Here is a 23,437-nt window from a genome sequence, read left to right on the forward strand (position 1 = left end):
TGTAATGAATTTATTCATCATCTGATTTATACATGAGAGGAGTCCTAGACTTTATCAGTGAACACAAGAGGGAAAAAAAAGCCCCACAATAATTCATGTGACACTTGAACATCAACAGCAGTAATTTTATTATAGGATTAATTCAAGATCGCATGTCAGGAAAAGCTGAAGTGAACTCACATTATGTATGAGAGGCATAATACGCTGAGTCATGCGGGCTGATCATTGAATGGTTTTGAAACCCACTGTTTGCATCACTCTCCACACGCATCTCCTTTCACCCTCCCAACCCTACTTCCTTCTGTGTTCCACCCCTACTGGAAAAACATATCCCTTAATTCACTTACAACCGCACTTTTAAAACCCCTACTGTCTACCCTTTGCCCTCTGTTCATCACAACATTTCTATATTACATTTCTATAACTACTGATCTCATCAACCAGACCCTCTTCTCCACTTTTGATGCCCTTGATTTCCAATAAAAGCATTCCACGGTAACGCTCTGGACATTTTTCCTTGTATAGCCCTCATCTCCACTCCCCTAAAGTCTAAAGGATGCAAGCTTGAATGGATATGGCAGGTAGCTGGATTAGCTGAACCTGGCCCTTCTCTCATCTCAGCTGCCAAAACTGCTCATTATTCCAGGATCATCCTGGAAAACAAGGATAATGCTGGCTCGACTGCAAACCGTCTTCTCTAGCCCTACAACCCTTTGAGATATTTGTGCTCCTCTAAATCCAGCCTAAGTTGAGCATGATTTCAATTGTTCCACTACAGGTGCTGTGCCTTTAGCTAGTTATAGTAGTTATAGAAATGTAATATAGGCCTTAAACTCTAGAATTCCCTCCCCAAACCTGTCTACCTCCACTTTTCTTTCCTCCCTTAATTACTCCGTAAAAACTTACCTCTTTGACCAAGCTTTCGATCATTTGCCCTTATGGCTGGAATTTGACCAACACTTTGGAGATGGGCTGTGAGGTGGGAAGGATAGTAAAATGGCAGTGGAAAGTGCAGGGAGGGAAGCCTGATGTGACCTCACTACCAGGAGACATTACCAAAGGCTGGAGTGGAAGTGGCTTGGCTGTCTGCTGACTGGAGGTGTGTGGCCCATCAATCCAATTAATTACCTGTTGGCAGCCATTTTACCAGGATTTTACGAACCTCTGAAGACCCCCCAGCATTGTTGTGAGTCCACCAGCTGCATTGATGCAACCTCTGAGCAGCTTCCTGGAGGGGAATGGGGGAGGAGGGGGAAAAAGAAGCCTGGCCCCAACATATTGATAACTCACTTACTGCCCCTTTGAAGGCATCTGAACATGGGGGCGCCCTCTCCTTTTCCTCTACCGGTGGCGCTGCTGAGGCTGCAGAGCTGTTGACTCTCTGAGTCGGCAGGTCAGAAAGGCAGGCCGGTGTCCTTAAGTGGCAGCTTGGAAGCTGCATGTTGTCCAAATATCAGGACCCATGGGGTGCTGGTAAGATTCCAGCATACGTTTCTTATGTGGCTCAGTGTCAAATTTTGCTATGTAACACGCTTATAAAGAGCTGTTTTACTGTGCTAAAGGTTTTATGTAAATACACAAGTTCTTGGTGTATTTCTATTTTTGAGTTTATACTTTCGTGTGATGCGTGGAGAGTTCATGCTGTGTTTAAACAGGAAGTCTCATTCACAGGGTGTGATTTCCTTCGCTGCAAATGGCAATAACTTTGAAAACACCATTATAAAAAACACCTCAACTAATGACTACAAAGGTAGCAACAAGAGAATATCTATCCCTTTTAATCAGTTCTACGAATCTTTCTGTTCTGTTCCCTATCTTGCAATCTGCTTTAGAAATCAAGAACTATTCCAAGGCTATTGTTAGGAGAGTTTCCAAGCTTTGCATTTTTGGGTTCTATAATATCATAGTTCAAGTGCAACTAAAGGCAAAATCCTGAAGATTTTGGAAATCAGAAATATTAACAGAAAAGGTCATAAATATTCAACATGTCAAACAGCATTTGTGGAAAGAAAATCAGGGCTAAAAGGATGGAATCCTCCTAAACTTGTGGGGGCAGATTTCAAGGCAAGATTGTGAAGACTACTGCTGCCTCCACAGGTATGGCCACCATGTACTATATTAAAATTCTTATCTCTTCTGAGGGGATCTCAAGAGTGAGGATTGTTGTGCTTTTATAAACAATGTAAGGGATTATGTAAACATGTTGTGGGTTCATTTATTGAGACTTGGCACATGGGACAGCTATACAATGGCATAAAGCTTCAAGAAACCAGGAGCAGAGCTGAATGGTGTGCGCTCTGCTGAAAAAGCAAAAGTGAAACTAAAACTGGGTCACATGACACACTTTCTATCTAGTGATGTCATGCTGCAATCCCTTGAAGGCATTTTACAAAATCCCCATTCTTTTTAAAGATATCGCCCCCCACAACTTCCAAAGAGGTACAACTATTTACAATACATGTTTATGTTTAGTTACCATTACATAAGTGTATAGGACTGGTGAATCTATGAGTCTCTAAAGCGTAAAGGTAATCTGCTGGTACGCCCAGATCTTGCAATGGTAACCTTGTCTGGAGGTGTCTTTAATTGTTCACTGTGACCTTTGGGATTGTCATACTTGGATGTTGTTCCTGGTTGCATTTGGGATCTAGTCCTCGATGAAATAGGACTGCATGGTAATTGATGATCTGGAATGGATCTGATTTATCCTCGGTTACACCTCACCATTGCACCTTTGTGTGTAATGACTTCATAGACCTTGATTCTGAACAAATCCTTGTCAACCTGGCTGGTTGTTACATACCTTCTGTGGATTCTGGATGCAAACTTGTTGTGCCAACTATAAACTTGGAAATTCTGTACCACATTTTTATTGTGCACATTGGTCAACTTCTCTTGTAGTTTTAAAAGTTGCTCTCTAGTTTCTGAGGGAGTAGAATGGGTAAGAGTAGATAAACTGGTATGCACTGGTCAGCAAACATGAGCTCTGCTGGTGATGGAATGATTTTAAAGATGTTGCTCTCAGATGCAACATTGCAATGTGTAGATCTTGCTTGGTACTGTCTACATTTGAGAATTAGGGATTTCACCCTGTGAATCATTCATTCAGCTAGGCGTTACATCCAGGGTAATAAGGAGAAGTAATGTGATCGATATTTCAATTCTCACACATATCCTGAAATGGCTTACCAATAAATTGTGGACCCTTATACGTGATGATCGCTCTAGGCACACCAAATAAATTGAAAATAGCACTTAAGAGTGTGCACAACATTTGTGCTTCACATATTGTGCAATTGCCAAATATAGGGGTATTTGGTAAAGCGGTCAATGCTGACAATAAAGTCAGCGCCATGGACATGAAAAAGGCAATTTTGAAAAGGATGGGTAGGAACTTCATGTGAAATCAGTGGTTCTTTGTGCCAACATGGCATATGCTCGTGACATGGCTTGCACTTCTTGACGACGTCTTCAATGTCATTGTTCATACCTGGCCAATAGACTGTCTCTCTTGAGAGGCTTCTCATCTGATCTATGCCCCGTTGTGAGTGATGAAGTTGTTGAAAAATATTAGATTGCAAAGATTCCAGTATGATGACCTACCTAACATTAAAAATGACTCCATGGGAGATGCCTAGCTCGTCCCAGTAAGGCCTAAATAGTTTCATGTGTTTGTGGACGTGCTGAATTGAAGCAGGCCAATATTCAATGATAGTTTCCATAGTTTTTCTAGCGCGGAATCTTTCATCATTTCTTATTGTAGCTGTTGGCATTTGTGTTGTGCAAAATTTACCAGATCAATTAGATGTTTTGCAATTTCCTGTGGGTGTAATGTGGCAGCTCCCTCGAAACCACCAAGTTCAATGAAAAAATTCTGGATATTTTGATGTTAGGCTATGAACTGAGGTGATAGAAGTAGATAGGACTAATTCCATTAGTGTGAGTTCATGGCACGCATGTAGACCTGGGATTACTGGGCCTTTAGTCTGCATGATGTAGAACACGTGTGACACCCAGGAGGATTGATTGTACTTGCGCTCCAGGACTATAGAACGTGCACATGAAATTAGAGAACCGTTGTAAGCTAAAAGTTTCACCTTAGTAGTTTTTGTCATGGTATCCATGTCTGTGCATACACGTCTTTTAGAATTTGCAGGGATAGTATGTTGGCACTTGCCCGTGTCAATCATGGCCAATAACGAATAGTTACCAACTTTCTTAGGGCAGACAATTCGAATCTTGGTAAACACTTCGGACGGTGAGATAGCATCTATGTTTTCCACGAGATTGACTGCGTGAAACACTTTTTCACCAATCTTCGTCTTGTCGTGTACTTCATCATTATTTTCTGGTTTGTCAGTCACCTCATGTATGTGTGTCTGACAGGATACCGGATGGTCATTCTTTATTGCTTGAAGGGACCTGTTGTGTATGGTCTGTTTGGATCAGTGCACAGATCTTTGTAGCTGCATCAGCCTTTGCCATAGTGCACTGCCAGTGCCAAAGGCCCTTTCTGCCACATGCTTTGCAGGATTTATGGAAAGCTGGGCATTTCCTTAGTGCATGCAGAAGGCCACATCTTCCATGTCTTGCTGAGTTTGGGTATTCTAGTAAATGCATCAACAATTGGGGTTGTACTTAGGACTTGTAAGCTTTGTCAACCTGCAAGGATTGCTTCGTACTTACCTCCATTCTTGAAGTGCTCTTCGAACCGATGCGTTTTGGGCTTGACTAGCAGATCCTTCTGGAATGCCTCCATGGTAGTGGATGTGATCACCAAATAAACAATTCTGTCTGCTAGCTCTGCGTTTGAAAAATCACAGTACATAACCTTTTCTGTGCTGACAAAGTGGTCTATGGATTCTGTAGGCTGTTGTCGAAATGACATGAAATCTAGTCGATGAATGCAGGAACTTAACCTGATTCTGAACCAGTCTTCCAATGTAGTCCATATCTTTTGGGAATCCTTCAGTTCTTCTGCTGTTACCCTGATATGTTCAGCCTATGTAGACCTTCATTCCCAATTGCTAGGAGAATTTTTATGGCTTGCTTGTCTGGTTCAGACACACCTGAATCAAGAAACTATAGCTCTGCACACTGTTTAAACATTTTGAATTTGATTAGTAGGTCAGCTGCATCCCAATTCAAACTGGGGAATTTTGTGGACATTCTGACAATATCCTTTTGACCTCCTTTCTCCTATTGTACCTGGGATGAGTGTCGCTGTAGCCGCTTTCGCGCACTGTTTCGAAGCTCCACCTGTATTAATCGCAACATTCTCTGGCCCCACTTTTATGACAGTTTTTTCTGTGTTTTTTGTTTGACTCTTCCTCACTTGCTATCGCTTCAGCCCATGCCCTGGTCACTTGCCGAGTGAGCTACCCCGGCGCTGGTCCTCTCGTCGCACTGTCCCAATTACTGAATGGACAGTTACAATCTCACCACAAGAGATCGGTAGGCTTACCAGCCCTTTACTTCAGCACTATCCTGGCCCATGTTTTCAAAGCTTTTCTGTGCAGTCACCAAGCTGCAACTTCAACACTCTCTGATGCTGTGGCTTTGTTGTGGTCCAATCAAGATCAAGGATTGTCTGTGCCATGTGGTATGCTCTACGACTGTTCACCATCTCATACCTGTACTGAATCTTGTTGCCAGGCTGAGCACCATGACGTTTAGAAGGAACCACTGCTGCACACCATGTTCTGTTTTTATAATGATATAATGGCCCCAATTGCTCACAGGGATTATGTAAACACTTTCTGGGTTTCTTTGTTACATACGAACATATGAACACACAAGGCAGGAGCAGGGGTAGTCCACTGGGCCCCTTGAGCCTTCTTCGCCATTCAATAAGATCATGGCTGATCTGATTGTGACCTCAACTCCACCAACTCCTGATAACCTTTCACCCTCTTGTTTATCAAGAATCTAGCTCTGCCTTAAAAATATTCAAAGACCCTGCTTCTATTGCCTTTCGAGGAAGAGAGTTCCAAATACTCACGACCTTCTGAGAGAAAACATTTCTCTTCGTCTCTGTCTTAAATGAGCAACCCTTTATTTTTAAACAGAGACCCCTAGTTCTAGAACCACCCACAAGAGGAAACATCCTCTCCACATCCACCCTGTCAAGACCCCTCAGGATCTTAAAGGCTTCAATCAAGTCGCCCTACTCTTCTAAACTCCAGTAGATACAAACCTAACCTGTCCAATCTTTCCTTATAAAACAACCCACCCATTCCTGGTATTAGTCTAGTAAACCTTCTCTGATCTGCTTCTAATGTGTTTACATCGTCCTTAAATAAGGAGACCAATACTGTACACAGTAATCGAGTACTACAGTGTCCTGTACAACTGAAGCATAACCTCCCTACTTTTGTATTCAATTCCCCTTGTAATAAACGATAACATTTTTTAATAACATTAATAACATTTAATAATGTTAGCTTTCCTAATTACTTACTGTACCTGCATTGTGGCCTTTTGTGATTCATGCACTAGGACACCCAAATCCCTCTGCATCTCAGAGCTCTGCAATCTCTCACCATTTAAAAAAATGCTTCTTTTTTATTCTTCCTGCCATAATGGGCAATTTCACATTTGCCCACATTATACTCCATTAGCCAAATCTTTTCCCACTCACTTAACGTATCTATCTCCCTTTGTAGCATCCTTATGACCTCTTCACAATTTACTTTCCCAACTACCTTTGTGTTATCAACAAATTTAACAACCATACCTTCAGACCCTTCATCCAAGTCAGTTATATAAATCGTAAAAAGTTGAGGCCCCAGAATTGATCCCTGTGGCACACCACTCGTTACACCCTGCCAACCAGAAAAAGATATATTTATGCTCATGTTGTAGGGACTAACATATTGGCATGGATAGAAGATTGGCTGGCTAACAGGAAACAGAGGGTAGCCATAAATGGGTCTGAACCAGACAAGCATAAATAAATTTAGCCCCTACAACATGAGCTTTTATTTTCCACAATAACCTTTGATGTGGCACCTTATCAAAAGCCTTCTGGAAATCTAAGTATAGTACATCCACTGGTTCCCCTTTATCCACAGTACGTGACTCCTTCAAAGAACTCCAATAAATTGGTTAAACATAATTTCCCTTTCACAAAACCATGTTGACTCTGCCAGATTGCCTTGAATTTTTCTAAGTGTTCTGCTAGAACATCTTTAATAATAACTTCTAACATTTTCCCTATGACAGATGGTAAGCTAACTGGCCAGTAGTTTTAGCTTTCTGTCTCCCTCCCTTTTTGAATAAAGGAGTAACATTTGCTGTTTTCCAACCTAAAACCTTCCCCGAATCTAGGGAATTTTGGAAAATTAAAACCAATGCATCAACTATCTCACTAGCCACTTCTTTTACGAACTGAGGATGAAGTCCATCAGAACCCAGGGATTTGTCAGCCCTCAGTTCCAATAATTTTCTCAACACCACTTCCCTGGTGATTGTAGTTTTCTTGAGTTCCTCCCATCCTTCCATTTCCTGGTTTACAGTTATTTCTGGGATGTTACATGTATCCTCTATAGTGAAGACCAACACAAAATCCTGTTCAATTCATCTGCCAACTCCTTATTTTCTTATTGAGACTAGCCACATGAGAACAGCTATACAAAGGTATAAAGCTTGAAGACACCAACAGCAGAGCTGACTGCTGTATGCTGTGCTGAAAAAGCAAAAGTAAAATCATAGCTGGATCACATGACACACTTCCTTTCTAGTAATGTCACACTGCAATCCTTTTAAGGCAAATTACAACAAGGATCCCTCACGTACTTCCTCCAACAGTAGCAGCAAGCCACTCTGACGATGGGGCTTCTGTCATTCCATAGCTGCATGTGCTCTCATTGAGCCTGCTGCTTCAGGGACCCACTCACTGCTCTTATTGAATGGGAATGTCTTGCAGGGTGGGCACCCTGATAGTCAAAACGGGGTCACGACCTGGAAATGGTCCCCATTCATGCTCATGATTCAAAGAGGACAAGATCCTGCCTAATGTTTCAGATCATGGCCTTTCGTCATAACTGATGAAAGGTCATAAGCCTGAAACATTAACTTTATTTCGCTCTCCATAGATACTGTTCGATTTGCCCAGTATTTCCACCAATTTCTCTTTTAGTTATTACAGTTGTTTTTGAAACCTCAGAGCCATTCTGCTAATTAACAGCTCAATGAAAGTTTGAGGAACAGCACCTCATCTTTCGAACAGCTTTTCAACAAGTGCAACAGTATCAGGTCATCACCATGGCTCCTATTTTTTCAGACAGAAGCTGCTAGTAATCATTCTGCTGTTGCCACTTACAGCTCCTCCAGACTATCTTTTGTTTGGTTACCTATCTCAAGCACTAAAAGAAGACGATAGGTTCATGTTGGGTCCATTCATCAGAACTGATTTTCATAGAGTTGCTGACAATACAGGCAAGGGGACTTCAACAAATGAGCAACACTGATGCATTAAGTACTTTCAGAAAAAGAGGGGATTAACAGGTCAAAGCCTGTAAATTGACTACATACAGGAAAAGAAATATAAATAGATGCACAATCGACCAAATCAACCTCGTGAGGCTAATGAACAGTCACCAGGAAGAGAATGAAATGAGCTAAAACCTCACAAATGTTAGGGGAAGTAATGGGACGTGAATGCAGAATTTCCTCAGAAAATTCACAGATTCAACCAAAGCTTTAGTTGGTTTAAATGGATTCAAAAAGGCGTGCCTGGTCCCATTTGATGCAAATCTGGAAATATTATCATAAAGATATTTGCGTAATTAGACTCTATTCCAGTACTTTGACACATAACTACTGCAGTTTCACTGATGGAAATTGGAGAGACATATTTTGGTGACAGACATTTGATTCATCGCATGGGTAGCAATAAAAATGACTACTGTAGCACGCCAGCTCAATGGAAGTATATCATGGCCAAGCCTCCTACAGAATGAGGAGGTAAATTCAAGCTAGAAGGACAGGCGTTGAAATTTAATAAAAATTCCACAAATTTGACATCCGCCTGCTCTGTGTAAGGAGCTTGAAATTAAAACTGATGCTTAATATGTTCTCTGGAAAAATAGCAGCGTTTAATGAAGTGAAGATGTCCAATACTCCACAGCAGTCTACAAGAGAGATCAATGTACTTTTACTGCGTTTATTCTGAGGTGGAGGAAGGCTAATGCTGACAACGCTGACTGTGTTTGAAACACTTGGCTAAAGGTGTTGCATTCTTGTTAATGGGCTGTTGTGTTTTTTCTACCCACCTGATAGAATTATAATGAGAAAGGCAGACAGAATGCCTTTGATAAGGGGCTAGAACCTATGGAAGAGTTTTGCATGTAAAATGGGAGAATATTTTTTTGTAACAAAGGTATTGTGGTCACCGTGCTTAGTGTTGAAGACCCACACTGTGTTCCATCACTGATTTGGGTTGTTAACTAGAACAGTTCAGGTTATTTCCACTAGTAAATGTTTTTGAACATTTTTGTTTACTGACACAGTTTGATGTTCTTTTCGGAGGCTGGGATGGGGGTTGAAACCACATTGACCTTATATTGCAATAAACTAAGGACCACGGGATTGTACTTGCAGTGACTTCCAAGACTAAAAGGCAGTGGAGTTTGTGGGTCAGTGGGAGGTCCCTCATTAACATTGAGACAGTGGGCAGAAGTATCGAGATGGTTTTTGTTGACCATGCTAGTGGAAATTCTGACAGCCACCTGCTCATGATGGAGGGCTTTCCAGGCTCTCACCCTGGCCACAACACTTCTCCAATCAGCCCGTCTTGCAAGTTGGTTGATGCAGGAATTGTTATCTCTTTGGACAGCCAGGCTTGGACCCAATTGATGGGTCCCACCCACATCATTAATGGACAAAAGTAGCACCCTCACAAAAAATCTGCAGAATAGAGGAGGCGAGTTTAATTTCACTCAAACCCAATGTGTAACACTTGACGTGTTCTGAGTTTTATCGGCCGCTGCACAGGCTAAGCTTGTGCATGTGCAGGGTACTTGAGTTTCATAAGAAATCAGATGCTTAATTGTCCCAAGTCATAGACCCCTAAACCTTGTTACCAGCCCCAGGGACAGCCCGATTAAGGCCTGCAACAGTATTAACCAGTCACCTAACAGAATGTGAAATCAGACTCTGGCCCTTTGCGAACACATAAGAGGCAATAAACTAAGAGGGCTGAATTTTCACTTTGGAGACAGAAAACAGGAGCTGTTCCTGTTTCCGGGTTCTGAACCCCACCCCCCACCCCCGAGGGCAAACAACTAATTGATTGGGATTTTGACCAGGGCACCCCCTTAAATGGAGGTAGACAGAATGCCTTTGATAAGGGGCTAGAACCTATGGAAGAGTTTTGCATGTAAAATGGGAGAATACTTTTTTGTAACAAAGATATTGTGGTGACTGTGCTTAGTGTTAAAGACCCACACTCTGTTCCATCAGAGATTTTGGGTTGTTGACTAGAACAGCAGACAAGTTGTAGCTCACAGCTGAAGAGCCAGAGGGCATCCAGCTTCAGAGGAGCAACCAGCAGCAATGAATACTAAGTAACTGAGAAAGCGATTCAATTTGAAGGTGCTTGCTCAGCCACTTTTTAAAAGAACGTGATTTAAGAAGAAAGAGAAAGCAGCCATGGCACAAACCGGGGGGGGTGGGGAAGGTCGGGGGGTGGTGGTGGGGAAGGTGTGGGAGGGGACTCCCTCTCCAGGGCAGACCTTGTCTGCACACCCATCCAGGTAGGGAGGCCTGAAGTCCTGCCTAAAGCTCTGGCCACCCTGGCTTGCTGTCCACCTCCAGGAGGTTGATCTGCCCCCCTCCTATCACGTTAGGAAACTGGAGGTTGCCTGGAAACTGAGTCAGCCTCTGTAACTTACCTCTAGCGAGGTTCTTAATGAGTCTAATTGGCTGCCTGGCCTCGTGGGGATGGTCAGCCCTGAACCCACTTTGGCTAAAATGGACGACACTGAGAGCGGGGTTGGGAGAGCAGCTGGTTCCGCTATGTTCGGACCACATCAAGCTCCCTTCCCGACCTCGAAAATCCAGTCCGGAGTATTTTTTTCAGCAGGATTTGTAAAACTGGAATGAAATTGGTATTGAGCCATAATGAAAAACTGATGACAACAAACTGGCAGCCCATTTTATGCCTTCATCAATTTTCTTTTCCATTATAGGGAGGGTGAAATTGCTCCATCTTTATAATATCAATTTGATTATACGCTGGTTTTATGCCAAATTCAAGGTAAATTTAGTAGCAAGTTGATCATGAAACAAAATAATTTGCATTCAGTGCATCAGCACTGCTCAATGATTCACCATCCCGAGGCAACGTCCACTGGAGACATAAAAATGAGGTGTTTCTTCCTTTATATCGTTAGGATGTCTTTTCGCTATCTGCTATTCTGAGATCTTAAATGAAGTGAATAAAATTTGAGGTGCAAGGTACCCTGGAACTAAGTATATTTTTCAGTCCTCTATTAAAATAAGTGTGCTTTAGCTTATCACACATGTTCTCAATTAACTTCTATTGTTTCACAAGTTTATGCCAAATGTTCCAATTAACTATAGCAGAAAGCACTGCTACATCAGTTAATTTTAATAATTAAGAACCAACAAGGCAGCTCCTGACTATATACAGTGTGAGCTCTGCTGGAATGGTTGAGAACGTTAATCCAATTTTGTTCTAGATTTTAACTTTAGTTTATTGTGCAAGTTTCTAGTCAGTGGGAGTACAGGCAGTCTGAACTGAATGCACTTTCAATTGTTTCCTAGACTCAGATCTTCACAGGTACTGAGGATCTAATCATTGTGGAGGACTAGAAGATAGCTCATATTTGGGGTTTAAAAACAATCTCCAGTTTTTCAATCCAGCTCTGATCTGATTTTAAAAGGTTTTAAAAGTAAGACAGCATTGTGGAACCAAGAATGAACCCTGATAATGTGACATCTTGCTCTGACGAACGTCATGATAAAATAGCAAGCCAGCACTTTTTGCCAAACACTGAGGACCTGTGGTTTGGTAGGGTTGAGTGATGGAAGTCACTAGGGCACGAGTCACTGTTGTTAGGTAACAAAGGGAAAATACTGGTGAAACACCACTAAAAGGGAGAAAGTTTCAATTGAACCCATAATAGATCTTTCCTTCCAGTGTGAAAAAGTTTGACTTCCTGTTACCAAGATATAAAAAAACTTGAGCACAGCCCACAGCAGCTGTTCACTCACAGCAAGCAGTCCAAGTCATGGCTAATCTAGATGTGACATTGCGGTACTCAGGCATCAACTTTCCGGGACACCTGCATTCAATGCAGTCTATGCAATTTGCCGAGGGGTTCAAGTTTCATGACAGTGACACATTGATTGTTACATACCCCAAATCAGGTAGGAGCAGCTGTATATTCCTGTATCTCAATGCTCATTAATACTTTATGTATTAGTTTCCAAAAGCACTGAATTCATGATATATGTACAGTAAAATTCTTTATGCATCTTTTATAATGAGATATTTTAATTCACAGAGGTCTACCGTCACAAACAACGTTTTCGCCATGAGGTTTTCACATCGGTGTTATGTATTTATTTAGTATGAATTGTGTGTGTGTTTCAGGATGTAAGGGAGGTATCCTTCTCCTTAATCCAATTTTGTTCTAGATTTTAACTTTAGTTTATTGTGCAAGTTTCTAGTCAGTGGGAGTACAGGCAGTCTGAACTGAATGCACTCTCAATTGTTTCCTAGATTCAGGTCTTCACAGGTACTGGGGATCTAATCATTGTGGAGGACTAGAAGATGGTTTATATCTGGGGTTTAAAAATAATCCCCACTTTTTCAATGATCTGATTATTAGAGTTCAAGGTTTTTAAAAGTAACACAACATTGTGGAACCAAGAATGAACCCTGACAAATGTTATGCTGTATATTATATGATCTTCTTGTCAAACAGCATTGAGAGAAATAAGGAGTACCTGCGTATATTGAAGGAGTGATGATTCTAATATGGTTAAGAATTTACAAAGTAAAATGGAGACATCTAATTGTAGACAGTTGGTGTTAGCTCATTCTCTAATGTGCCAGATTCCTGAAAACTGATCAGAGGCAAAGTTCTAGAATCCTAAAATTTAACAACATGGACCAAAGCTGAAACAAAATCAGGAACCCGAAGTCTACAACTCTATTCAGCTTAGTCAGTGGCAGCCTTTCTACACTCAGCATTGCATCATTTTAGTAACAGGTTTAGCTGCTGCAACCATTTCATTTATAAAAGGTGATCCTGGTAGGCTTTGTGCTCCATGACTGGTGTAGTACAATAACTCAATTGGTTTACCTTTCATAGGTACAACATGGATGCAGGAGATTCTCACACTTATTTATAGTGATGGAAACCAGGAACCAGCCAAAACCATCCCAAATTGGATTCGAACTCCATGGATTGAGCATTATTATTGTGAGGATATTCTGCTGGGCAAAGCAGACCATCGAATTATCACCACGCACCTTCCCTATCACATCCTCTCCAAGTCCCTCAAACAATCTAACACAAAGGTATGCAAACTCACAGCAACCAATCGATAATATAGGCTGTTTCAAAACTGTAACTTGACACTTCATTTATAAAAATCAGTCAAATTTCACTGCAGTAAAAGCCAGCCTGACTTTGCACTTTGGCACTGTTTTTAAACTTCATGCAGAGTGTGGGTGAGATAATAGCAATAAAACCAACCTTTTGCTTTGTTGTTGTGCCATACAAAACATGAAAAAAAACTTTGAAGCTAAATTCTGTTGAAAAAAAAGACAACATAGCAACCAAAGCACAGCTTTCGCCAGAATGCAGTGCAAGAGGGAGGAACAATGGCATTCTGCTTAAGTAGTGTGTATTCTAGGTTAATTTTTCGCAACATAAAAGATTGAGCAACTTGCGTTTGAGAGTTAGCTTGGTAGAATTTCACTTTGGCAAGAACGATTGTTAGATTGCAAGGCACTTGTCTTAGTGGCTAGTTTTGCAAAAATACTACAGACCGTGAGTGTTGGTTTCAGAATAAACCATTTTTAGAGAGCCTGGTTTTGGCTTGCAAAAAGGATGTTGTGCTTTAAAGATCATGTGATGGATTTCCTAGCAGCGAGTACTTCCTGTATTTCTTGGAGCTATTATCATCTGATATTTTTTAACCGTGTAGCTAGTGAGCAGTTAAATATGTTCCAAAAGCAAAATTGAACTTGGTTGAGGCAGCCCAACATCACAGTATAGAATGGGATCTTTAAAAAAAAATGGTGATGTTTTATTAAGAATATCAATGCTGGGAAATTAAACATTTACTCAGTCTTGTCACCGTGCTTCAGAGTCAAGCACACCCAGATTAGATATAGCACTACACATCCCTTACTTTGTCCCATACCAGAAGAACATTACTAAACCATATGAATATTTCCATTTCTTATACCAGCCATCACAATTAAGCTGAGTGTTCATACATGCTAGTTTTATACCATTTGCCACTAGGAACTAATTAACATTTGCCAAGTGCATTTCAGACAAAGCACTTAAGTAACAGGTTGGGCTGAATTTGATGGGGATGCCAAGCCATCCTCACAGAACAGAATTGAAGTCAACTATTCTTACAAGAAGCAGTCTTCATTTAACCTATTTTCCCTATTCCATTGAAATAGGAAAATTCAAAACATTGGTACTATTTTTGGCTGTTGTATGAAAATTGGTTTCTAATTTGCTGAACACTTCATTCTCTCCCCATGATACAGGTGATTTATGTTGCAAGAAATCCAATGGATATAATCGTTTCATTTTATCATTTCCACAAAATGGCAAACTTCCTGCCAGATCCAGGTACTTTTGGGGAATTTCTGGAGAAATTTTTACTTGGAAAAGGTGCGCATTTTTGATCTTGTTTACTTTCAAAAGTCTTGGGGTATATGGAGATTTCTATAGCTGACATTTTAACCCTTCACCAATGTAATAAGAATTCCATCTTTTAAAGCAAGCTGTTTAATCAGTGATGCTTTCCACCATGATGATTTACACATTTCCTCAAGAATGCGGGGAAGTAATATCATTTGTACTCATCATTTTTAATTAACTAGAAAGCACAGGGAGGAAGTGATATCTTTTGTGTCCTTGTGTAATAAAATTCCGATTTTACATTGCTTCGTATGCCACGGAAATGTGTGTGGGGAGGGGCAGGAAATACAAGTCAAATTTTCTGTACTTACAACAAATAATTACAACAGATACTGGAACAGAACTGCACTGTCCTCAAAATTATGAGAATGTGGTTCATGAGCAAGGTTTACGTTGTAATAAACCACTGGCATATCAAAGCAATCCTATTAGGAAGAGGAGGGATTCTGAAGATTTGATTCAAGATTTTCTTGTTCAGCAACCAGTTATTTGAAAGTCAAAGTTATACAGCACAGAAACAAGCCCTTCGGCCCATCGTGTCCATGCCGGCCATCAAGCACCTATCTATTCTAATCCCATTTTCCAGCACTTTTCCCATGGCCCTGCATGTTCATCTAAATACTTCTTAAATGTTGTGAGGGTTCCTGCCTCTACCACCCCATCAGGCAGTGTGTTCCAGGTTTCCGCCGCCCTCTGGGTGAAAAAAGTTTTCCACAAATCCCCTCTAAACCTCCCGCCCCTTACCTTAAGTCTATGCCCCCTGGTTATTGACCCCCCCACTTTTGTCAAAAGACAGTTTGATTTCCTTATTAGCTTCCTTACCCTTTGAGTTGGAAGGTGATGCATTCAAAGCCCCCCTCTGACTTAAGCACATTAGGCTGGATTTTACCCTGAGCTTTGGGACCCTGATGTCAGGGTACAAAGTGGCAGTGGGACCAGCTCCACAACTTTACCGCCTCCAAAGTGGCCACCTGAGAGCCCACAGTCCAATTCAGGGTGTCGGGCAGACTCTCTATGCTGCCATCAGCTCCGAGCTGGCACTGCTGAGGCAGGGAGGAGAGAGAGAGTGCAAGAGAGAGCACGAGAGGGGGAGCGAGAGAACACACAGGGGGCTGCCTTCCCTACTTGCAGCCCCCTCTTGGGCCATGGAGTATCTGGCTCTGATTCCCACCCTCCACCAACCCCCCAGCTGCCTCTATGAATCTGGCAATCTCCGCACGCATGGGGGAGAAATATCACTCTGCTGTCGGCAAAATGCTGGTGGTCCTGTAGTGGCCCCTATTTGGCCATTAAATTAGCTGCCCACCTCCTTGAAAAACTCCCTGGAGGTGGAACTGAAGCAGGGTGCAGTCCTGTGTAGGCTTCCACTATTTTGCCAGATCCCGGTCTTCCACTCCAGGACTGGTAAAATTCCACCCATGATAGACAGACAGTACTATAGTGTTGACTTTGGATAAAGATTAATGGGAGTATGATCATTGAAGTAGACATTACAAGATCTTTACTACTTGATGACCAGCAGGGATATCACCTAGTGTCCTGGCTATCATTCCTCTTCTAACTAAAAATAGTTTAATTGCTGTTTGTGGGATCATGCTGTGCACAATAGGCTAGCACATTTGCCTTCATAAAGAACAATATCAGAATTCATTGGGTTTAAAGTGCTCCAAAATTTGTGGAAATATGTTAAGGCATTAAGTATAAAAATGTAATAAGTTCTAAAGAGATTCATGTTTTGAGATAACAAGATTTCATTGAATTAAGGGAGAACATATGTAATCAGAATTTAAAATAGCTTTTCCTTTTAAATAATGGTTGGAGAACTTCAGATAATTGAACTATTCCCCAGTTTCCAAGCATGTGGGCGGGTGCTGTAATATCAACAAACAACCACCTATTAATGTTTTCTTTTAAATGTACACAGACAGAAATTTACCAAGGATATATGTTCCAGAATCAATATAAACTTGAAAAAATAAAAGCTCAATTCCATAGCACAATTTAGTTTTAGAATGCTACAGTTTGAAACATCGAGCCATAACATTAATAGTACAGTGTAATAAAAATACAAGGCTATAGGCACATTTTCATGGACAGAATTTCAAGATAACCTTCAGTAATATTTTACCTTCAAATTGCTTGAAAAATTAGAATAACATTTTGTTCCACAAGCTCTAAGAACTTAAAAAGTCAAATCCAATCTTAATTCTTCTAATTTCAGTGCATTTTGGATCATGGTTTGAACACATAAAAGACTGGCTAAGTCACAGAGAAGAATTTAACTTCTTCTTCATAACCTATGAAGAGCTGAAGAAGGTAGGAATTAGGTTTGATATAGTTGATGTCAGTGAAAAACAATTGCTCTATTACATTTGAATGATAATTTTTTTGCAGACCTTATAACAAGTAAATGAATAGAGTTTTCTGTATCTCAAACTTTATACATTCAGTTTCACAGAAAGAATCAGAAGCATCACAGCACAGGAGTCCATTTGACCAGTCATTTCATGACAACTCTCTTCCCCCATAACCCTGCAAATTGTCTCCGGGTGCTTATCCGGTGCTCTTTTGAAAGCCTCAATTAAATCTTCCTCTACCACACTCTAAAGCAATGCATGCCAGATCATACCCATTGCTGTGTGAACAGATTTTCCTCATGTTGCCAAAGGTTCTTTGCAAATCACTAATCAGTATCTCCTGGTTCTCAACCCTTCTATCTACTCTGTCTAGTCCCCTCATCATGTAGAGATCTCCACCAAATCTCCTCTTAACCAAGGAGAACAAGAACTTCTCCATTCTATCCATTTAAATGAAGAACCTCATGCTTAGGACCATTCGCATAAATCTTTCCTGCACCTTCACTAAAGCCTTCACATCCTTCCTAAAGTCCACAATACTCCAGTTGAGGCCAAACCAGTTTTATAGAGGTTTATCATAAGTCCTTTTGTACTCTCTTCCTCTGTTTATAAATCCCAGGAGCCCAGATGGAATGTCGTGGTTCAAGGCAGCAGCTCACTACCACCTTCAAGAGCAATTAAGGATTAGCAATAAGTGCTAACCTAGCCAGCAATGCCCACATTATGTGAAAGAATAAATAAAAAGCCTTTTTAACTACTTTCCCAATCTACCCTGCAGGTCAACAATTTGTCATGATAGTCCCCCAGGTTCCCTGTTCCTGCACCCTGTTTTAGATGGGGCCTCTCCTCATTCTTCCTACCAAAATGTATCACTTCTCATTTCTTTACATTAAATTTCAGCTGCCATACCTCTTGCCTAATCCACCAGCCTGTCTATATCCTCTTGAAATCATGACCATCTTTCTTATGGTAGCAAATACTTGCAAGTTTTGTGTTATCTATAAATTTAAAGGTTAGCTTTGTTAGTTGGATGTTTTTCGCTATGTTTACTCTCAATGGTCTAACAGTTGTCCCATAAGCAGATGTGTGTCCCCTTTGATCTGGGAACTTTACTGTAATCTGTCTTTGTAGAAATACCTACCTGAAAGACCAACAAACATTGTTGGCAGTAACATGATTACTGGATTTAACAGTTTTCATGGCCCTAATTCTTTTTGAAATGACAAACATTGCCACATTAAAAAAAAGTGTTTACAAACTAAAGCAACAGCAGAGGCTAAAGTGACGAGTAGGTTTATTTTATAAGCCAATATTAGTTTAGTGCATAATAATCGACAAATGTTACATGACAAGCACAACTAGAACATAAATCCAGGAGCCCGAGACAAAGTTGGTTAGCTAACATTTTGGTTAAGGATTGGAGTGGTGCATGAAAAGACTCGAGGACTTAGGAAAACTAAGAAGAAGTTTTAAAAAAACATCTGTAGTATTTTCTTGGACTCTTCATTTTCATTTGTTATCTCTCACAGGATCTTAGACATTCTGTCGAAAAACTGTGCAATTTTTTGGAACGTTCTCTTTTACCAGAGACTATAGACGCAATTGTACGGCATTGCAATTTCACAGCCATGAAGGATAATCAGATGATCAACTACACACTCATTCCCAATGAAATTATGGATCACCAAAGAGGAAAATTCATGAGAAAAGGTTAGTTGAAATAACAGGACTAAATCACCTAGAATATTATTATTCCCTTTGCCCTCATCATGATGGTCCTGTCGCTCGTCTTTATTTAGGTGCAGTTGGAGACTGGAAGGAACATTTCACAGATGAACAGAAGCAGCTTTTTGAGAAGATTTTCCAGGACAAAATGAGAGATTTCAAATTTCGGTTTATCTGGACTTTGTAGCTCTTACCTTCAAGACAGACAATTGTCATTTAAGCCAGCTTAATAGATAAGAATCCAAAACACAATCATGTATAGTTCCTTTGAAAAAGCTCCAGTGAATTAAAAGGAATAAAAGTACACAGCTGTTGGGACAATGTATAACAATGCACTGCACAGATATAACATGCTAAGTAGATTAAGGTACTTTAATTTTATTTGATTTGCCCTTCCATAATATGGATGACCATATGAAACAAATCAAAATCAATATTTGTTATGGAAGCATCTAACAACATTGAGGAATAACAAATTCTTGCAGATCTGTTTATCTTTTATCTCAATACAGTGAAACAAATGTTTTATTCAGAACAAAAAAAATGACTACATCTCTGTAAATAGAACACAGCTGGCGAACTGTAGAATGTTGCAAGTCAGTAACATCTTAAGTGAGCCTAATTCAAGAGCGAACTGGGATTTACTAAATAATTGTTGTAGATTTGAGCAGCTATCCAGCTCAGTTAAAAAAAAAATCTGCAAAAGCAAACTATTGTGAAGTAATGATCAACAGATGTTTCCATCTCTTTTTAATGGTCACCATCAAGAATGACTTTGGTACATTTGTGTGAGCATGGGTCATTAATGTTAATAGGGTTCAGTAGGCAAATGCATCACATGGTACACACTAGATGAGAAAGATCCTAGTTTCTACCATTACTCTATGCTGAGCTGGTTGATCTCAGTCCAAGGGCTCTACTGAGGAGGAGAAAGACAAATCATCTAAGATTACTGTCCGTTTGTGATGCCTCTATGGTGACCTGTTGACAGCTGTGAGCATTTGGTCTTCAATCAATACACCTTGCACTCAAGTTTGAATAACCTTTTAACATTAATACTCCATGTTCACACAAAGGATGACCTCTTGCAATAAGTACCAGAAAACTGCCAGCATAGGCCACTGATTTCAAAATAGGGGAAGAGGATGGATCTGGGGAAAAGAGAAGTAGGAAGGGGTGGTGGGATGGGGAGAGCAGAGGCTGAAAGCAGAGTCAAATGAAGGGTCAGGCAGAAAGATGTGGAGGGAAGAAGGGAGATCGATGTACATTTCATGAACTACCACCCATTTATACAGGGTGTTAAGAATTCCATTTACATGGATGGAAAAAACAAGGTACAGTTTTTTAAAAATGGAACAATTTTTTTTGGCAGTACGAATAAGCTTCTGGAAATGATGACTGATGCTGAAGGACTTGAGATTAAGTTGCCTTCATTGTATGTCAAATTGCTGTATAATTACTGTGAAATTAGATATATTTTAATAAAAAATTCTTGGAACTCATGTTTCTGCTGTACTTGTTCCCCAAATATGGGATTTGGAGGTCTGTAAATGAAATGAATGTATATGGATGACATTTTTTAAGCACATAATTGCAACTTATGTTATTAAACTATTTGGATTCTGCTTTTCTTCATCAGAATCCCTGTCGCTTTGAAAAATGTATGTAGATGTTTAGACAGCTTGGCTCTAAACTTGGAAGATTGAAATAAACTAACCAACTATTCCAGCACTTGACCTTTGACCAAATTAAGACAAAGTCAAGTTTCTTTTATAAAAAGAGTAAGTTTACATTTTTACACTGTCACAGTGTCACAAAAATTGCAGAAAGTTTACTTTTTTTATTAACTGGTAACTTAATAGAATGATGCTTCTTTCACTCAGCATACATAAGTGCATCATACAACAATATTAACCATCGGGAGATTTGATTATTTAATGCCAAATGAAAGGTCAGAGACCATTTGCAGCATTACTTTCCCTTGAACATAAATGAAAAAAAATCATAATTTATGTTGAAAAGTGTTAAATGTTATAGAAATAACAAGGATTCTCTTGAGGCATCATAGCTTTATTTTCAGATATATTAATTGTTTTATTAACACAATCTATGAAAAAGTGTTTAACTTTAGGTTACTAATTCTTACATATAGATCCTAAGAGAGCAATGCACAGACAAAAATAAAACTATTCAACATGGCACAAGACTAAGTGAGCATCAACAAATGGGCGCATTGCACATAAATGTTAAGAATCTAACTCTTTCCCCACCCCCCACCCCAAAAAAAGTTTTAAAACACAACATCAAGGAATTGAAAAGATTTTCTTCCAAGCTTTTCCAGTAATGAGACTCTGATATTTTTGTACAATGCAGGAGCTTCTACTAGCTCTAGTTTCCTTGTTGTAACATGTCTTACTTGTACACATCAAGACAGCACCATTAAGTGTAATTTCAAAGCTCAATTTTTAGCTTGCAAGATTGGTTCCTTTTTTTTTGGAAGCTGAAGGATCTGTTCAGAAAGCCAACCTCTGACTGATGTGACGCATTTTAAATTTGACACTGGGCACCTGAACTAACAATGCAATGTTCTGATAATCCCAAGAATTCAAAAAATTTATGTCAGACAGAAGGGTAATTGTAAAGAAATTAATCTTAAATTTTCAATCATCACTTTTTTTTAATAAAAAAGTTAAATTCACTTGTAAAAGTAACTGATTTCCAAAACTATTATATAATACATTAAAATCGTTTATTTTAAAAGTTACTTTTCTATTAAAAATTGTTGCAAATTTTGTTCATGTTCATTTAATACCAACCTATGACTGTCAGTTATAGGGATTAGTGTTCTAAAGTGTTGATTATTGAGTTACCATTCGCTAATAAGCTGGTCTGAAGTTTAAAAAAAGCTTCAAGTCAGCATGACAGCAGGTACTTGTTTTGCAGGAGAACAAAGGATTGCCACTCACCCAATTTGGATGACTGGAGATGGTGAAAAATGCAACTACACCAGTCTAATTTTGGTGAACTTTATATCAGAAAAGAAAACTGCAAGCTTTCTAAATTGTGAAGATGAACAAATGCAAAGCACATTTAAGCTCTACTGAATTGATCACTTTCATGGTGACACCTCAGGTGCTTCTAACCAACCATCCTAAACCTTTCTATTCTTTCCTGAGTGACATAAGGCTACTTAGACAGTCAGAATCACTGGATAGCTGAACAGTTCTATTACTAGCACTATCAAATACAATAAAGTGAAGAAATAACGTGGTGAAAAAGTCCACTGATTTACAGTTAATGAATAAATTATTCCATTTATATTAGGTAGGATTATTGGATTTTTACCCATGTTTTGGGGATTGGATTCCATGATTGCCATTTTTAATCAAATAGAAACTGTAAATCAATGGTCTTTGTTAAAACCCATAAGTCAGAGCTTACGTTCTTATACTGGATGTAGGCCTGTAAAGTTTCCACTGTTGATCTAATGCCCATACATTGTGCATTGAACATACCGTGTTATCAATTGGTTTAAACCGATTTTAAATTTGACACTGCACTTGAACTAAAAATGCAAAGTTCTGCTAATCCAAAAAATTCAAAAGTTTGTCATGCACAAGGATAATTGTGAAGAAATTCAACTTCAACTTTCATCATTTCATTATTTACAGTATGTAAAATATAATTTGAATTGCATTGGTTATTTCATCATAGATATTGCCATGGAAAATAAAAACGTGGGCCAGCCATTTTGATTTGGTGCAACATAATGTCTCAACCAGAAACTCACCAATTTATCAGCTACTCAGGAACGCAAAATCTCACTATTGAGACTTACCCCCAGTACAGTAGCTACATTGTGATCATTTTTCAGGGTGAAACTTAACCAGGAACCAACCTAATCTAAAAATAAGCCAAGCAGATTTTTGACATTTGACAGCTCTAAGATGACAAAGTATAATTGACTAACTAATAAATTCATATGATCAAACACTGAAAAACAAAATCAACATTGCTTGAGACAAACAATTCTACCAAATTATTTTCTAGATCTCATCACTCGAGTCGCATCTGAGCGAAAGATCAAGCTGGGATAAATTTCCACCAGCCCAAATGTGCATACTTTACTTCTAGTTTCTATTATATTAAAGGGAACAGTTACATAAATAATGCTTCAAAGGACAAGTTTCCCCACTCAAAAGGTCTGTTTACACAGCTTCCTGCTGGGCCACAACCAAGATAAATGTTACTTTTACAATAAATAGTTCTTTCTTTCACAGTACAGAGGTCTTTTTACAATCTGATGTCTCTTTTCATATTTACAGTCTATATATTTGATCAAATGGTTTCACTGCTGGAGGATACCAAATTACAAGTGGATGCGATGCTGCAAGTCCTTGGTGCTGTATCACTATGCTCTTTCCAAACTTT

General features: G+C 39.6%; 1 protein-coding gene across 3 annotated transcripts; it reads left to right on the plus strand.

The window, feature by feature from the left end:
* The first annotated feature begins 1,949 nt into the window (after positions 1 to 1,949).
* sult5a1 (sulfotransferase family 5A, member 1) lies at positions 1,950 to 20,508 on the plus strand. Of its 3 annotated transcripts, none has more exons than XM_078544454.1 (6): positions 1,950 to 2,097; positions 13,347 to 13,555; positions 14,768 to 14,894; positions 17,146 to 17,240; positions 18,811 to 18,991; positions 19,081 to 20,508. In XM_078544454.1, exons 2-6 carry the CDS (start codon positions 13,358 to 13,360, stop codon positions 19,191 to 19,193), a joined length of 714 nt encoding a protein of 237 aa, XP_078400580.1. In that variant the 5' UTR covers positions 1,950 to 2,097; positions 13,347 to 13,357; the 3' UTR covers positions 19,194 to 20,508. The 3 variants fall into 3 exon arrangements, with proteins under 3 accessions (XP_078400580.1, XP_078400578.1, XP_078400579.1); XM_078544452.1 differs by lacking the exon at positions 1,950 to 2,097 and adding an exon at positions 12,237 to 12,396; XM_078544453.1 differs by lacking the exon at positions 1,950 to 2,097 and adding an exon at positions 12,237 to 12,396 and having other exon boundaries at positions 14,768 to 14,852.
* The last annotated feature ends 2,929 nt before the right edge of the window (positions 20,509 to 23,437 follow it).

The sequence above is a fragment of the Cetorhinus maximus genome, chromosome 6, assembly GCF_964194155.1.
Source record: "Cetorhinus maximus chromosome 6, sCetMax3.hap1.1, whole genome shotgun sequence".
Lineage (NCBI taxonomy): Eukaryota > Metazoa > Chordata > Chondrichthyes > Lamniformes > Cetorhinidae > Cetorhinus > Cetorhinus maximus.

Excerpts from the sequence above, each read along its gene's own strand:
- sult5a1 (XM_078544452.1), top strand. The coding sequence starts at position 12,258 with ATGGCTAATCTAGATGTGACATTGCGGTACTCAGGCATCAACTTTCCG. Across the intron at positions 12,397-13,346 it reads TGTTACATACCCCAAATCAG|GTACAACATGGATGCAGGAG; the intron begins GTAGGAGCAGCT and ends TACCTTTCATAG. Across the intron at positions 18,992-19,080 it reads AGGAAAATTCATGAGAAAAG|GTGCAGTTGGAGACTGGAAG; the intron begins GTTAGTTGAAAT and ends GTCTTTATTTAG.